At 39.0% G+C, this 19,591-nt stretch overlaps 1 protein-coding gene across 5 annotated transcripts in view; it reads left to right on the top strand.

Annotated features, from left to right (window-relative positions):
• LOC110979503 (serine/threonine-protein phosphatase 2A 56 kDa regulatory subunit epsilon isoform-like) overlaps window positions 1-19,591 on the top strand; it is a 56,251-nt gene that overhangs the window by 4,789 nt on the left and 31,871 nt on the right. Inside the window, exon 1 of one of the 5 annotated variants that reach the window (XM_022235349.2) lies at window positions 13,199-13,577. The exons of the other annotated variants lie outside the window; for them this stretch is intronic. Within the exon in view, the coding sequence (XP_022091041.1) occupies window positions 13,550-13,577 (28 nt within the window). The 5' untranslated portion in view covers window positions 13,199-13,549. Of the gene's footprint in view, window positions 1-13,198; window positions 13,578-19,591 lie in introns of those variants that run through there. 5 annotated transcript variants of the gene reach the window in all.

Raw genomic sequence — 19,591 nt, forward strand, 5'->3', positions numbered from 1 at the left:
TGTCTTCAACAGTGGTCTTCAAATCATTTTCAGAGCAAAAATTACATTCTAAAATAATTAGATGTGTACACTACATGTACATGTATATGCTAGTGGGTTCTCAGTCTCGGGCTGGAAAATTTTGAAATTTGGTAAAATAGATGTAAAGTTCATGAACATGTACCAGTACATGTACCTGAAAATACAGGTAAAATTGCGCATGGATCTCACTAAAAATGGCTGCATAAGGTATTGAACAGCAACGGCTTAAAAAACCGGAGTATCCTACCCTTTTTCAGATGATCAATCCAATTTGTCCTGTTGAAAGAATCTGGCCTCTACATGTATTTTGCTGGCATGAAACGTGTGGCCAATGATAGCTCACTAGCAAAAGGACAATTAGGCGATACACAATGCACCATGCAATTTTTCAGTCTTTTGTCAAGCCTAAGTAACATAGTCCTAAACGAAACATTCATCCCTATTTTTTCTTATTCTAGCCAGTGCCAGTTGAACTTGTTCTTTATACATGTACATGTACTTCTGTTGATAGAATTTACATTCACACCACTTTCAGCTTCCATTTGATATGTTTAGAAGTCAAAACATTAGACAGTGTCCAACTGTGAACAATTTCCACATGTTGGGAGTTCGCCATACCGGTACATGCTGCATATGCACACCCTACTTAGGCTAATGTATCTCAAGTGATCACAAATTGTTTGGGAACCAATGAAGTCAGCTCCTCACAGACTGGATTCTGTGCAAGTGTACCTGTATTTCAAAGGACATGGTGTCCCTCTGTATATGTACCAGTACAGTGCATTTGTAAATTGAATCATTGTTTGAAGTACTGGTATTTATTTTTACAGCATGGACATTTGAAAGCCCAGCGCATTTGGATTTTACATTGTGCAATTTATTTTAGAAAGTGAGTAGGATTTGGGAGATATGGCATCACAAAATGCGATGTGATACAAGGGAAATCAAACACTGACAGTCATACTTTCATGTTTGAAAATGCTTGTTGGGTATTGATGGAAAAGAATTATGACACAATGGATTTTAAAAATCCCTGCAAGTAATGTCAAGGTTTTTGCTGGCTGTTGTGTCTTCTATTCAAGTCAGACATTTTGCATCGGTCTACTTAATACATTTTTACATGCATACATGCAGTACATTTTATCTGTTGGATGAAATCCAGAGTGAAACAGAACATCGGACAAATGTACATGTACAGACATGTTCATTATGCACTCACCTGTTCTTATGGGTTGTAAACAAAATTTTATTTACTTTTTTATTTTATTTTACTTTTATTTATTTTATTTACTGAAAGGTTCCCCATCATCCCTTGTTTTACTAGTGAATCTTTGATTTGTAATTCAGGCACAATGTACCTTGGTACATACATACATTGTACATAATGATACATACATGTACATGTTTGTATGCACATAGGACATAGCATATTGGACAGTTGCGGGGATACTTTGTACATACAGTGTATTGAAGCTAGTTGCCCTTGCTGTGTTATGCTTCTAGCATTCCAGGGTCTATGAATGTAATTAACATTCATGGTTACACTTTGCGCATGCCTTGGTGCTTACCCGGTATATACACTACCATTTCCCTCTCTATGGACACATAAATGCAGGGTGCTGTGTGCATGGTGAAAAAATCGGAATTACTTGGTCTGTCTCTGGATGAATTGAGTTGTCAGTGGCCAATCGAAGAGGGATGTAGTAATGGCTTGTCAGTGGAATTGACAGTGGTTAATAAAGGAGTTGGAAAAAACCTTTGTACAATGTACATACACTGTAGTTACCCGTACATGTACATGTAGTCATAATTAGATTTTACATTGATCAACGCAAGGGGTGAATTTTAAATTGTGTCAGTGCACGGTCCATGTACATATACATGTACACTGCAAGAGAACAGTACCTGTACGTCTGTACATGTATGTACACATATGTCAGAAAGAGAGAAAATTAATTTATAAAGGACATTGTTTTTAATGAATTTACTGGGTGAAAAAAAATTTAAGATTAAAATCCCATTTTACAACTTCCCATGTACCAGTTTGTGAAAACATTACAATTGTGTATGTGGCACACAGCTTAATATTCTACATATGTACATGTACCGGTATGTACAACGTAGGTATTGACAAAAGCATACCGGTAAAGTTCTCAGGTTCACCTTATGGAAAATTCTATCAGTCACCCTACGAAATGGTTCTTTCTATTTGATGAATGTGAAACATGTACATGTGTATGTTGTCAGAAATTTTTTGATGTTAGAAAGAGGGAGGCTTTGCCCCAATGACATTTCCATTTTGTACGAAAAGCCACGCTCTTACAGCACCATAAAATGCTTTATTTACTGTGCATCTGTATCCTACAGGAACATATGATCCAAAAATTCTCATACGAACAAAGTTAAATCGCCAGAAAATTCGGATATTCTTAGATTAAAGGAATCAAACATGATGTACACTGTACACAGTCTCACCAGACCAAAATAATTAAGTTGATTTAATAATAAAACACTGACCTCAAAGAAGAGTACGATCCAACACACAGAAATGCATACTACATGTACCCACAGTTTCCTGAGATGGGCACAGAAGGATAAAGCTCAAGTGGCCAGGTGTGCATGGATCATACTAGTTACTACTCCCACAAAGTTCCGGGAAAAATCCATAAGCAGGCTGGTACATTTTATATGACACATCTAAAGTACTTGTGGTTCCTTATAAAACACTACAGCGGCAGGGTACTGTCAAAGCAAAATCCCACGGCAACAATTGGCTCTTCAAAAACCTTGTGCTTCAAACACTGCTTCACCAGTATTCATGTCTAGAAACAGATACATGTATCATCTACACTGTACATGTACATCTACGTGTACCGTACATGTACATGTACATTGGTATACCGGTACCCTATACACTACAGCATTATATTTCCAGGTTTTAAGTTTAATACCATACTACATAATGTACGTAACATTTTATGCTTTGCAAGACTCCATCACTAGTACTAAGTACCATTCTGGTATACATGTACATGTACATGTGCACACGTACGCGTACATACATGTACGGTGAGTTTGTACTTGTTCTAGTACATGTACCGATACCGGTATGCTGTACATGCACATGTGTGTACATTGACAGTTTCGGTTTTTGTCAATTGAAATACATGTACATGTACACTGTAACAATGACTCTTTCTCTGTCATCAGGTTGAGATTTTGAATTGTTTCATATTCTGTCGGATGAGTAGACTAAATATTTTTGGAAGGCATCAACACACATTAATTTTCATGTACCTGTATCAACACAATGCACTGTAATGTAGCTATGGAGTATAGCCCAGTAGCACTGCATGCAGTGATTAAATGAGCAAAGGTGAATGCAGTATTGACAGTAGGTCACAGTCCAATAGCACAGCCAATGAAAAGCAATGGTAAACCATTTACATGTACACGCCAATTCGTTTATGCCTTCTGCCCTAGTTGTTCATATATTTTTGTCTTGATGTACTGTAGTATGTACGGTACATGTAATAATACTGAGTAGCAATACAGGCCAATACAGGCCATACATACATTTGTACATGTGGAGTACCCACTAAAGATACTGCAGGATTATTCGCATTACAAACTGTGACACATTGACTTCCATTGCGGATCGGTCCACCAGTTGAATTATATTTGAGTGGTATCAAGCTTGATCATGGCATATTCTGATGCCATGAATATGTCTTCATTGTCTTAATGGTATCTGCTTACATGTACTGGTACCATATACATGTACATGTACTTGAAAGGAGATTTACAAGTACATCTGTACCGCAGCCGATACCATAAATCTTTAGTCAGTGATGTAACTTATGCCCAACTTTGTTGAGTAAGTTGTGCAACATTGTGACAAGTTTCACGAAAGTTATGCACTGCATTAGTGTGAGACTTGCACAAATAATTATGGCATATACTGTACATGTGTAGTAACTTATACGATCTTTTTGGGAAGAAATGAATGGTTTTGCAGACTAATCACATTGTGTTGAGGCCCATCATTGCTCATCATGAGGTTTGTACAGGAAATCTATGTGTACAACTTCTTTTCAAAGCGTGCCATTTGTTGTTAGAATGGTCAAGGGCCAGTATGGTACATGTAACGGTACATTGTGCAATAGCTGGTACCGGTTTTTCTCTCCTGATGACCCTTGATCACAAACTCTGCAGGATGTGTCTGTAGCCAGCTGCCCAAAATGTACCGGTATGGTACCTGTACCTCCATGTAGTCTGGGGTGGCTTGATGCAATTTGCCTTTCATTTCTCATGAACTTCTGGAACACAGCTTTGTTCACTCAAAGGTTTTCTTCATACATTGTACCGAACTTGTAGATTGGGGCATTCCGTGTAATGGACAGAAGAAAGTGGAAAATAAGACTAATACCCGAAATACCGGTACCCTTACATTTTGTTTCTGGAGTAATTCCAGTTGGCAGCATGCAGGCAGCGAGTTAGAATTTGTCCACCATTTTCCACAGTGCACTGTAAAAATTGCCTCTCTTTGGCAACCTCGTGGTGGCGGACTGTGTTGTGAATCGCCCACGTTAGGCGGCACACAAATTTACCCAGTAGTAATTGCTTAGACATTAGTGAATGGTCGACCCACAAATATACTGGTATTTGGTCCCACCCAGAAACAGTGTACGTACATGTACAGTGATTTTCAGTTGCATTTACAACTAGATGACTGTACATGTATTCCTTTTCTGTAGCCTGAAGATATGATACCAGTTGCATATAACTCTACAATAATTGCTGTGTCAGGGTACTGGTACACCAGGCTTTTTGGAATGCCAACCAATGTCATACTAGTAAAACTAACAAAGTTGTGAAGTGAGAGACCCAAGCTTTACATGTACATGTACATGTACATTACCTTGGACAGTGTTGCATAGAATGGGCAGCAGGGAGTATCCAGAAATTTATCCTTGAGTTTAATCCTTGTTGCTGAACCAGTTGTAATATAGTCATCTTGTTTGGCATCTTTCCCTGTTTTAAGTATGGCCATCTTGCTTTACACACGTATGCACATCTATGCATGGACAGTGCACTCATTCAATGGTCACAGGGGTGCATTTTTTTCCCAAAAACTCAGTCTTGACTTTCCTAACAAAAAGAAAATTGTTCCCTGTTGGACATCCATTAACACTGTGCTTGTACAAATTATGTGCAAGTACAGTGTAGTGTGTAATGTAGGTTTGTAATACAGTTTTATCACACAGTTTGTAGACTGGAGTACAGTAACTGGAGAAAAGAGTACAAACTGTGTGTCCATTGATGTATAAAACAACTTTACGTACAGTTTGTGTAGCACTGACAGGCCGGTGTGTATATAACAACCGACTTGCACTTGTACATGTACATGCATACCGTTACCTGTACAATAAGTACTGTACCGTACATGTACCGGTACTTCCAGTGGTAGGCCCAACATGATACAGATACGTACATGTACATGTACAAATGCCTGTACATGTACTGTACATGCAGGTATCTGTATGCTGTACATGTATGTAGCGTACATCCAGGAGTCCCAGTCATAGTCAAAGGCCAGCTTTTGATTTAAGTCCAAGGAAATCACTACAGAAAAGGATCCAGATGAAAAGGATCTAGGGCTTTTTCATCTTTTTTTACATGTTGAGTTGACATTGCTGTGTTGGTTGAACCAAGGTGAGACTGTGTAAATGATGCATTGCAGAGAGTGGTTGATGTATATTATACTGTACCTGTAGCATGCAGCATCAAGACTCTATATGACCTTTATCTTCATGACTTCAGGAAATGTAATAGACACTGTTAAAAGTAGAAACTAATACATAAACCCATCAAGGCAAATTTTCAATTAATTTCTGGTACAAAGGTACAAGTTCACTTTGCAAATGGAGGCACATGTACATGTACATGTACTAGGAAAAGATGGTACACGTTGTACACTGTACAGTACATTTTATACATGTACATGTACATGTATGTGCTTGTACATGTACGTATTCTATATTCTACGAATACTTGAGTGTGATTCAGTTGTTGACTTTTCGTTGGTCCATGTGTGCTCTTATATGTACCGGTATATGCAGTATGCATTACGTACGTGTAGGTACATGCATATGACTGTACATTTTACATGTACATCATGTGTCTACAGACTTACATGTACTTCTTGTATTAGTAGGGAGCTGTGGGGAGGGGGACCTTGAAATGAATTACATGTACACTCAGCAACATGCTTGCACTGGTACAGTATAATGCTATTCAAATTTACATGCCTCTAAATTGGGTTGATCTAGTACATGTACCTTACCGGGTAGACCACCCTTTGTTCCAGGTGGTGAGTTATTTTTCTTCATACATGTAAGTCTCATCCTTTTTGCAACTACATTGTACATGTATATTTCTGTTTCAATGTATGATAACTATTTGATCTCTTTAGGGCAAACTGCAATGAAGAATGCACTTTTTAAACATTTTGAATTGTGTGTGCTGTCCTGGACAACTGATGAGGGCATTGTTGCTGGGATGTCCTCTTTGGAAGATGGTTTTTTTTTATACATGTTTGTCGTTTCAAACTGTGAACCAAAACTTTGCACATTCGAAGGATGGCTCATTGGCTTATTTACTGCTTTAGGTTTACATGTATTTGTACATAACCACGAATCACCAGTCAGAAGGAAACTTACCTGTAGGACAGCAAAATATCAAAAGGCTGAACACTTTCTTTGTTGCTTAAATCAACAGAAAATCAACGGACCATTGAAATTTTTTCCCCCAAGATGACCTTGCAGTTTTGCCCATGAACATGGAAATTCACATCAGCATAGAATGAAAATGGCACCAAAATACCTTTTAAGATTGGAAAACAAAGATCAAATTTAAGGTTAATAGAAGTGGGGCCTAGAGAGGTGAGTGTACATTTTCAAGGACTGTGTATGTGATCAATGTACAGACCCTTTAGAATTAGCGAAGTTCATGTTATGTTGTTTACAATGTCCAGTACGGGTGCATGTACTGATACATGTACCGGTACGTGTGTGCTTATTTCCTGATATCATGGTGCTGTGATGTCATTTTCACAGTCACTAAACACTATATGGGATTTTGTGCAGGTGATAAAGTTAGTATGCTCATTACCGAACATACATGTACATGTACATATACATGTACACGTAAACATTGTTTTGAGTGGATGCGGTACTCGATTGAGATAAAAAGGAGAAATAAAGAAAACTGAACAAACTGTCAATGGAATGCATAAATTATAAACCTTAAGCAATGAAATGTTTGTGTCACTGAAGTTTCAGTTGGCTGAACCATGGAGGAACTCTGTTCCAACAGTGCTTTTAGAGCGTTAATAGAATATTACTTAGCGCACTTTGACGTTCAGTTGACTTTCTTCAGAAAGTGTTGCCAAACCTCTTTGATGAAAAACTTCAAATCCACTTGGTTAAATACTGGTATTGTTACTTATATGATACAGGCTTTTGAACCTTTGTGAGCAATTTCAGGGTTACGGAATGTCGTACGAAATTCAAACACTTCGGCGTCCAAAATTGGGCAAGAATTCAGCTTAGTGTCCTCCAACCTGGTGTTTAAAAAACTCAGAAAATCCCACAAAAACATTTCAGAAGTTCTGGTCTGGAATAAAGATGGAAAATTGGGCCAAAAAAAGTCATCGAAATGTTGTAGCAGTTAAATGAAATCAACATTTATGAATCAGAATATTTGGAGTTTGATTAAATTTCACCTTTTGTGATATTGGAGGTAAAATATTGCTCTGGTAATACACTATTGTTAAAGGCAAAAATTCAAAGTGCCCAAAATTAGTGTCCGCACCACATTTGGGTATGCAATCTTCAAGTGTTAGCAGCACATGAACAAGTGTTATTAAACCTAACTTTCCCAAGTCCTCTGAATTAACAATTTTGACAGGCTGGAGTAGTGTCCTTGCTGAGTGGACTATGCAACAGTTCTTATTTGTTTTTCAACAGTCACCAAGGACCAGTGACATAATAAACAATAAGAACTACACAACCAAAAGATAGACAAAAATGAACAGATGCATCACGATTTGTGAGGTGTGAATGATACTTATATACATTTACAAGTCTATTCAGTCCCTCTGAACCGGTTTCCTTTATTTCTTTATTTCCAACAAGTGAGTAGAGGGAATGTAAATAGCAACCAATTAAAACATGACTGCCTTATCCCCGAAGTACCACTGTGCTGTGGCGCCGCTTCCACGCACAGCTGGCCAGCCGACTTGCCGGCTGGCGGCTTGCAGGGGTGTGAGAATTCAGCTGTTTAGCTGATTTCAGCTTTTTTTGTTTAGATGTTGACTGTGAATTTCAGCTTTTTTGTACCCCTGGTCTGTACAAAAGTATTACACCCTCTAAAATTTCAGCTTTTTGCTACATGTACCGTAGCTGTTTCCAGCTTTGATTTTAACTGGCCACTCACACCCCTGAGCTTGGGCTATGCTGCACTGAGGCACGGCACGGTGCAGTGCTTAGTGACGGATTTCATTGTGCAAATGTTGCTGATAATCCACATGGAGTATAAGCTGCAGAAACATTTTTCAGTGTGAGAATCAACGTATAAGCCGCAGCTTATGGTATATTCCGAAAATTACGATAAATGTACATGTATGGTAATCTGTTAGCCTGACAGGTGGTTGTATGCCAGAACCTCTCACTTCATGCACTTAGGTAACACTTAAGGGACTTTACCAGAAAATGAGTACATGTATATCGTCTACATGTACAGTACTTGCATTCAGTTTCATCAAACTTACAGTACATGCACATGTACTGTTATACATGCAACCGGTATCTCACTCTGCTTTGAGGCCACCTTTTACTGGTACCGTACATGTTATTGAGTGAAGATAAAGCCTGGGGAATTGTCCTTTGTTTGAAATCACATGTTTTTTCCATGTAAATGCATATAAACTATCAGTCTTCTATCAGTGATCTACTGCAGTTCTTCCAAGTTCCGCTGATTTATAAATAAAAAGAGAGACTACGGTACATTTACATGTACATGTATGTAAATTTCGCTTCTTCATGCAGCATCACAAATACATGTACATTCACGCAGTGTGTTTATAATGTACCGTAATTGTGACCATGAAGTACATGTACTGTACATGTACAAGTGGCCTGTACATCTCTAAAAGGGTTCATCAGGTACATGTGCACAGTACATCCACAATTGGATATCATGTACTAAAGGTTATACATAGAGTTATGGGTAAGGAATATGTATCAAGCAGATGTAAGAATTGTAACATGATGGACTTACAGTTTAAGCAGTACAGAATATTGCTGGGACAGCTACTGGTACATGTACATGTATGTGTACATGTAATAAGTTTGTATACAGACATGTGAAGTATATTGTGTCGGGTAGTCAAAGGTAATTTTTAGCCCTATAAATGATAAAATAACCATGAAATGAAAGTACAGACATGTACGGAAATGTACATGTACATGTGTGGTACCGGTACTCCAGAGCTCTTTACATGTATGTACAGGTATGTGAAATGAGAACGGCATGGTGATATTGTTTACAATCACATCCCAATACATGTACATGTGGTTTGTTAGTTTATTTGGACTTACGAACAAAATGCATGTACAGAGTACATGTACATGTATTTATGTACGTGTACATGTATCGCAAACAAAATTACAAGTATACCGGTACATGTACAGTACATAATACAGGCACACGAGTACAACCTAATACGTATTTTGTGTGGTTTGCCAAAGAGAATCCCTTTTGGAAACCATGTTCCCAGTTTCCAAATTAGGGCTAGTTGTGGCTGTTCAAACTTTGGAGATGAAATAGAATCTTCATTCCTAAGTGATTTGAAACATACAAATACATGTACTGCACATACACACATGTACATATGTGTATTTCTTTTTATCGGTAGTAACAGCCCTGTCGCCAGGTTCGGACATTGGGAGAGGAGGGCTGCATTTCCAGTTAGGGGGCACATCACAAGAATGTTCAGTAGATAATTTTGATACATGTTTTTCCGGGGGGGGGGGGGAGCAACCCCTTGGGGACCCCTCCTCCTTGGCAACGAGCCTGTGTAGAAAGGAATAATCCTCACATGTTCATGATTGGTTGATATGCTGCTAGCATAAACATATAATAAGGAAGGAAAAGTACATGTCCTTACTGTTCCATAACTGACATTCATATGGCGTGTACATACATGTACAAAAATGTAATTTACATGTACATGTATGATACCGGTGCGTACATACATGTATGCATTGTTTGTGGTCACTTTCACGTTCACATCTTGTACATCTTCATTTTTGTGATTAATATGAAACCTCATAATTTCACTGCTCCAGCAATCAAGCGCCCATCATCTGACCGAGGCAAATATAAATGTCATCCTTGAGCTCGTCTAGAGAAGTGATTCCCAAGAATTTCTAATTATTCTTCCAAGGGCACCCATTTTTGGCATCAGGCAGGCCAACGCTGGATCAGTCGATGTGCGCTGGGCACATCAACATGGAGGAGCCCATGCGAGGGGTTTGATGATGAATGGCATTGCATCTGTCTACATGTACATGTAGATATGAAACCTGAGCTCTCCGTCCTTGTCTAATATATTGACTGATACATGTATGCTGTACTCCACTGTACACAATGTACTACTCTACATGTACATTAGAAAAATCAAGTTTGCGAAAAGGGGACGGAGAATTAGGGCTTAGAGCCCAGTGAATGAAAATTGACTGTTAAAGTCATAATGGTACATGTACGTACCACATGTAGGGGGCCTACATGTATATGTATACATGTACCTGTATACTACTCTGAAAGTACGTGTACCGTACATGTAGTGAAATAATATCTGTAAACTTTTTGTGCAGTTGTATGCATTTTTGCACGTGCTCATTTGTTGTTCACTGACAATTACTTTTTAATTTTTTACTATACCGGTGGATGTATGTGGATCCTTACCTGTAATTGTGTGCTCATGAACATAATTTAAAGACACAAGGCAATCACTGTGAAATCAGACAGGCCTGTTTTTAGTCAGTTTATAAAGTAAGCAATAAAATAAAAGCTTGAGATTGTTCAATGAAATGCAGTATATATATAAATGAAATGGGAAAACTACATGTAGAAACTTTTTGAGAAAAACAAAGCACTTGTAAGAATTCGTGCAGAACTTGATATGCACACAGTGTTTAATCCAGTTCTGTACATGTGCGTGTAATTTTATGGTATTCAGTGTAGGGACCACTTGTACACGTATATGTGTACATGTACCGGTACATGTACATGTAAATTATTGGCACAGACATGTGCATGCATGTATAAGCACTGTTTCATGCATTACATGTGTACATTGGATGTATTCATGGCACCCAGAAAATTATGATCACTTCAGTTTGCAGCCATGAATGCATGATGTACATGTACCGTACATGTTCACGTACCGTATATATGTAATCCACAATTTAGATTTTTTGTTCATAGACTCAAGTTGTGTTTTGGGGTCTTTTTTCCCGCTCAAAGTCAGTACTCACCAGTTCATGTTTATGTACTGGGTACATTTACGTCATAATAAAATAAAGTGTTAATTGCTAACATTAACTACATGTACCGGCACATGTATAATGTGTTTTGCATGTTACAGTAAATGTAATGACCTTCTTGACTCATCTAAAGGTTAGAATTAGCATACATGGTACATGTATGCGCTCATACATTTTTTGTACATGTATGTACTGGTACATGTACCTGGTATTCCAGGTCAACTCATGAATTACTCGATGGCAGGAAATGGTTGGAAATACTGGAAATTTCCTACATGTAGGTTCATGTGCCGTACCACATTTACAGGGAAGGTGAGTTGATTAATTGGTACCCATTCCCACCATATTGTAATTGTAATCATTCTGATTGGGATTTGGTGGCAGGAACCTGTCTAGAGTCATTCATTTTTTTCAAAACAAGCTTCTCTTTGAATTAAGATTTGAAAAAGTTCTCAAATACATGTACGCTACTTACAAATGATGGAATTGTTCGATCAACTACCAATACCTGTCCCTCCTTGCCTACCTATACCCCACACAAATTTCATCAAATAGATATGTCAATGTAATACTTAAAGGTTGAATTTCCAAGGTGTAAGCTTATATTTATATGCATGTGTCGCACTCTAAAGTACCTTATTTACAAGTACCGGTATGTGTGGTTGAATTTTCAAGACAGGAAAGTGATTATGGTTCAAATGGGAGCAACTTGAAAACTGCACTTCACACACTAATTATTCAAAACATGAAAAGGAAGGAAAAACATGTAGCCAACAAGGACACAAATATACACTACATGTACCAGTATGTACATGTACATGTACGTGTACCGTACAGTAAGCGTACGCGCGCCCCCACCCCCCGTACAATGCCCATGTATGTAGACGAACATGTTATACTAGTATGCTTGCCATGTTTTTTTGTCTGTGCGGCATGGTCTACAGCCCAAAAAGTGAAACTAATGCAGTTATAGGTGCAATTTTTACCGGTGAATGTACATGCACATATATCCATAAAATTTGCATTGAACTTCTGGTGTCCCAGAGTCAGTCCTTTTCATTATTCCCTCATTTGAAGATATGCTCTGAAAAGTGTACATGTACTGCAATCAGCACATAATTACCACTGCAGTGCAGTATACACTTACAAAAGGCCACATGCTCCATCATTGGTGCCTGCTGCTGCCAGATTAATTTGACAGTGTTCTCAGCATTGAACCCACCCTCCGTCCCCCTTCCTTGGGGACATGCATGGCTTCCCCGGTGGAGAATGAAACTACCCCAGCCGCAATATTGAAATAAAGGCCCAGCGATGAGCCACTAATCAATAGGATTTGTCTCAGGGTGGCCGCCTGCTAAGGGCAGGGAGAGAAGAGATTGCATGAGAGAGGGAGAGAGAGATATGGGCGAGGGGGGGGGACACCATCCGCATCTGCACACTTCATCGTTAGCAACCACTACATCCTGGTGTTGCAACCGGCTGTCCATGACGTCAATGCCAAGATGATGTTGAGCGGCACATAGTCTGTGCATTATTCTCTCTCCCTCTCTTGGATTCCAATGCAACTCATCGTGACCTTGTGCCGCCAGTGAATCTTGCATTTCTCCCCCGCATCGGACTCCAGCATTTGACACCGGAGGGAAGCCTTGGCGTTGATTTGCCTTGATTGAACCCAAATGCATACAGTGCACGTATGTGCACTGTGCACATCACTTGGTATTGCGGCCGCCAAGTGCACCACTTGTCTTCCTCAACTGCTCATCAGCTGTTCATAGCATTATAGCCTTTGTGGCATGCCCTCTTCACATTTTTAACTGTGCCACTGGACACTCAATTCATGGCCATCTGATTGGGGAAAGTTGGTGTATTGAGATGAAAGCCTACCAGACAGGGCTTGGATTATTACTTGTGTGGTAATGCGTCTGTCATGCATGTGGACCAAAGGTAGGCCATTGCTGAATACAGACCTGCATAATGGCATACATGTACATACATAAAGGGCTACCAAGTACCAGTACATGTATGTCCGGCTCTACATGTACAGTACATGTATGTACACTGTACATGTACGGTACTTCTCTTACTATGCATTTGTGCACATGTATATGTACTAAATACTATATGCATGTACTGTATGTACACATGGAATACATAAAATGTACATGTGTACTATACAAACAGTATACTGTACTTGTACCCGGTACATGTACACGTAGGTGGGGACAGTACACAGTCTGTGTATACATGTCATGTACATGTGGGCTTTCTTTGGTACAAGCAAATGTACATGTACATGCACAATGTATAGATGTTTAATTTGTGTGTGCAAGTAATAGTGTACCGGGTACATACCGGTACATGTACATACATGTACCAGTAGATGTACTAGGTATGGATGTGTGTGGCACGCTATCCGAATGCAAATCACATGTACAGTGTACAGCACGTACATGTTCATGTACATGTACTTGTCTATTACACGTACCCCGTACATGTACATGCACTTTTGCTGAGCTGTATCATTGACATTATACTAATGTACGGTATAAGGTTTGGTTTCTGTGCACACTCTAGTGGACAAACACTTGTCAATACTGTAGGTATCGGTGTACTGTAACTGGCGATCATGGAAAACTGTGGTAATGGGAATTCTGCAGGGATGCAAAGTGTTTTCCTGAGAGTTGACCCAAGTCTGACATGACATTGTGGTGGGCAAATACCTGGTACGCTGTCATGTACAGGTACATGTACGTGTACTTTTAGAATGTGTACTGTAATTTTATCAAAATTTTCCAGTGTCCACTTTTTGTTCTATTTATATTCTGGTACATGTATTTGTAAAATTATTATTTTGCTGGATATTTTACATGCTCTCAGTAAACAGTCATGGATACAATGTACATGTACATGATTCAGTTGCTAAATTTATGATTACTGTATGTATTACAAATGTACAATGTACCGGTAGGTTAATAAAAATTTAGTGATCCTTCAGTTGTAACTGATTGGTGTGTACATTTGTTTGATTCTGACAAAACCAACTACATGTAACATGTACAAAGACCTCTTACTCAGTTGAAGTGATTAACCTTTCAAACTAATTTTAGTTAATGCTGAGGTTTAAATTCTCACCAAAATAAACTGTTATAATGAAAATGATTTTGCGTGCTGTGTGGTAAAAATCCCCAGGGGCCTATAAAATGCCTAGTGGAGAAAGGTGTGGAATTAAAGCCACTGAAGGAAAAACCAATTACTTGTACATGTGCCTGAGGGCTGTAAGTAATTTTATGTCTGTGTTGTACATCTGTGACTCTTAGTAGCTGTAAGTAAACAAGAGATATGTACCGGTACAGTGTACATGTACCTGTACGCACTTGTGTTTCCACACCTCTGAGGCAAATTTTATTCCCTGTACTTGACATTACACACACCAGTCTATTCAGATTCTGAGGTTTGTATTTGTGTGGAAAACAAAATTTTCACACTTGGCACTACATAAAATTTAGTTACAGTGTACTGTACATATTCAAAATGAAGTACATGTATTTGACCCTGAAACCTTTGCTCTTTTCTGCAAGCGTGCATTAACAATACATATAACATGAATATGTACACTGTATATACACGTACAAACATACGTGTACATGTTCACAAAGCACATACCGGTAATAAGGTACTGGTATGCATGTAAATGTGCCTGATTCACATGAATGCATACACAAATGTACGTGCACATGTACCCAACATGTTATGTACCGGTATAGTCATACTAGCTCTATGGTATAGTACATGTGTGCACGTACATTGTACGGTACACTGTACATGTACATGTACAGTAGAAATCTACATGTACATTACTGGTACCTGTACATTACCAAATGAAATGGCACATTACATGTACACCTGTACATGTACTGTATCTTAAGTGACTGTGGCAATTCTTAAAGGCTACGGGTATCCATGAACACTGTACCGGTACATGTACATGTACAATGGACGTACATGTATAGACCTTTTTCACGCACGTGACTAAATATAAACAATACCACCAATGTGGACCGCCTTGGTCACGGTGATCGTATATTCCTATGGGCAGCTTCAACCATGTGCATGCGCACGTGCGAACGCTTCCTGCTTGACTACATGTAGTTTATCTGGAATAAGTAGATCACCATCACAACATTATACACTCATTACCATCAAAACACATCAAGAGGTCCAACACAATCGTGACATCACTGGAAAAAGGTACATGTATACACAGTGTACCATATACCGGTGTCATGTACTGTATATATGCATACTTGTGTACATGTACAACACGTGAATGGCATAATCCTGAGTCAGACAGACTTGAGTGGAGTCTAATAATCTGTACATGTACGCGCGTACATGTACACGTACATGTATGGGTCCCGTCTCCCAGCCCGTGTCAGTGGCACCAGTGAGTTCATCGTTCAGTGGAGTTGCTTCCACTTGTCTGCATGATTTCATAATTGGCTTGTATTCACAACAGACACAACACAGTGCACTAATCCACTGTGGTTATACATTATTTATTGATCAGTTGATGCGAGTACCAAGGAGTTGTCAAGCCTCCCGAGAATGGCACTTGCCAGTGGTGTGGAAGTGATTGCATTTGAAATTTATTGAACCTACCAACCTTTTGATCAGGCTGAGATGGCTTTTTATACCAAAGATTAAAGAAAATTTAGTTTCTCTGACCTATATGCATAAATACATTTACATGTAAAAGCAAGTGATTTTGTTCATGTTCATGAAGTTACGGTACCTACCACTACATCACATTGTGCGTTTGTGTACATTTCTCCTAACATCAAGTGCCAGTACCATTCAGGTAGCTTGCATGACAGGGCCAATTCCCAATAGTTTGCAAGCCAGGCATGCTGATAATAATACATGTACATTTTCTAATCAAATTACATCCCCCCACAAAACCAAAGGAAGCTCATCTCTAGAATTGAATACAATCCAACACTGTAGTCTCAGCTGCACGTACATGTACATGTGCATATTTATCATCCAAGCATCTGCGGGATGCTACAAAAGCCTGATCCATTTCCAAAGCCACCTCATTCTCATTCATGTCATTAGTGGCAATCTTACTTAGCTTGTTTCAAGCCGCCGGGATCAGTGGGGGATAGTGGACGCTAATGGGAGATAATTCTCACATCCTTCAAGGCTCATAGATATTTCAGTTTAGATCTATATCTTGAAACTGCACTCCTTCCTGAAATCAGCTGCTGTAGCTTATACATGTGTTACAATTACATGTACATGTATATGTGCACAGCCCATAGAGCAACTAGTCAAACACTTATGCATCAAAAACTTTTGGAGGGAAGGCTCAATTTGGAAGTACATGTAGTTGTACCAATCTCCTACCGTTTGAGAGTCAGCCGGGGCTGGGTGTTTGCAAAACTGAGAAAGCTGCTCACCTCCATCACAGTGGTTTTTTTGTTTTTGTTTTTAAAGTTTGTGTTCACACAGGCGATGCATGTACAGGCACTGTACATGGGCTGAGGAAGGAATGACCCAAGTTGGAATATTTTCTTGAATTGATTTTTGTTGTATGTGCGCTTTATGTAGATTTTATGCATGATTGCCCTGCTTTTTTCTTATTGATTCATTCCAAAACCGGAACTGTTACATTTTTTCTGTCTTGATACCCTTGTTCAAGGGTTTCCCCTGGGTTGCTGATAAGTTCAGGCATGAGGTGGCCAAACGAATTTCACCTAAATTGTAGTGCCCACAACAAAAGCGAGTTTTTCCAACAAGGGCTTTTAAATAAATTTTACTTAATCTAACAGTATATTTACTCACAATTCTCCCATCTGAAATAAATGTACATGTATCTTATAAATAAATATAACTATATAAATATATCTGTGGTCCTCTTTACCAGTCTGCATAATCTGATACTGATCTACATGTGTTCCAAATTTTGTTCCCTCTGTTTTTTTTTCCCATTTTAAGAGAGAGGCGGTAACCTTCAACAGAAAGGGCTGAGGAGGTCACTAAAATAAGTGAGGTGGGCTGTCTCACAGTTGAATAGACAGGGGAAACTCTGCCTTGTACATGCATGTAACGTGTCCGTGTACATGTACATATTAGTATCTACATGTAGGTAACATGTACATTGTAACACTACTTGTATATGTCCTTTTATCTTGCATGAGTATTGATCAATTGCATTTACAATGGAAAAGGTTTAGAGAGTGAGAAAAATCTGTTCTAAAGGAATGCACATGTACCGGTACTTGTTAAGTGCAATGTTTATTGCAAGATAAATTAAAACACTTTGACAAATTGAAACACTTATTAGATTTTGAATTACATGTACATGTACAAGGAAACTTGAAATCGATTGTGGTGTCTTTTGTTGATTTTTTTCTTTTCTTTTTTTTTTTTGGAGGGAGAAATCTAGGATTTATAATACATTGTAAACTGGTCTACAGAGAAACGTGGGGGTCGTAAAGCACTGGGGTTTTTTTTGTTGACTGGTTGAATTTCAAGACATTATTTACATAAAATTCCGGTGAAAAATAATACTGGCAAGATTGAAGAGCAGATTTAGAAGCTACAGCAACATGAGCATTTGTATTAAACATTAATGGCTGTCGCAGCAGAAATAGTGATTAGAGCATGCTATTCGTGTTCCACGAACACAGCTGGGCACACCAACAGTGGTCTGATACCGGTATGTACATGTACAAGTAACCTGCTGGTCTCAGTCATGGTCAGATTGGAGAACAGCACATGCGAAGGCAGACAGTGCTTCACTGTCCCCCACACAGCACATCTACAATGAGTAATGCGTAGCACCAGCGTTGTTATCCATCCTCGTACCCAAAGTTATACAATTACAACAAAGTGGGCAGGACACATCAACTGGGAAAGATCAACACTATCCATCATTTTTTGAAGCCCGGCAACATAGGCAGTTCACTCAGTTGTAAATGTTCATGCTTGCTTGTGGCTTAACACGTGATCAATGCACTACCGGTATCTATGACTTTTTTTATACACTTTCGTATGTATTTAAACGTTCTAAGCCGTGTACAGTTTGTACATAATACTTTCTAAATTCATTATTATCATGCCAGTTTTCTTATATGCAGTGCTTGATCTCTTGGCAAAGGGAGCGTAAACTCTGATTCCCTTCATGTTAGATCTTACATTCTTCTGAATACATGATTAAGGTTCCCCTTGGTCAATTGGAAGTTAGCTGTCATACATGCAAGATGACTGTCTCCTCAGACATTGTGAGCACACTTTTACCGGTATTTTACCCAGCTGAAGTTGACCTTTCAGTGCTATTGATCTCTACCTGAGCTGGGCCCGTCTCATATTGTGGGCAGGAATCTGTGATGAAAGCCCAGGGGTTATTCTGAGGCCTGTGGCATGAGTGTGCAAGAAGAGTCTGACAGTCCATGGCAAGTGCCTGCAGCATATGTACAGTACATGTGGCACTGGCGCTTGCCTAATGCATGTAATGTATGTTCTTCGGGCATACTTTTCCCTTCTGTGTAATACATGCATTGTATCGCACTGAACATTGTTCTGCAGGCCTTGCAGCCAGTACAGATGCAAACATGAACGTGCATCCCATGTAAAGCTTTGGGGCAATTTTTTTTTTCACCAACGATTTTGTCAGATTTACATGTAGCGGTACCTTGCCTTCAACCCTGCATTGAGTATGAAAAATTGTTTCCGTCGCTTCGTGAACTTTGTAAGTCATCTTAGCTTTTCCATGCATGGGTGCATGTATCTACAGACAACATCTGATACACGAAGTGAATAAGCTATAAATTGTATACATGTACACGCACATTTAACGCCATAGAGGGTACAGTGTATGTGCTCAGACGCTTTTTTTTTTTGCAGTATAAAAATAGTCATTTGAACTTTAATTGGGTGGTTTAGCCTTTTGACAT

Source organism: Acanthaster planci, linkage group LG01 (genome assembly GCF_054643075.1).
Source record: "Acanthaster planci isolate LZ-2023a linkage group LG01, COTS_SCS, whole genome shotgun sequence".
In the NCBI taxonomy this organism is placed as follows: domain Eukaryota; kingdom Metazoa; phylum Echinodermata; class Asteroidea; order Valvatida; family Acanthasteridae; genus Acanthaster; species Acanthaster planci.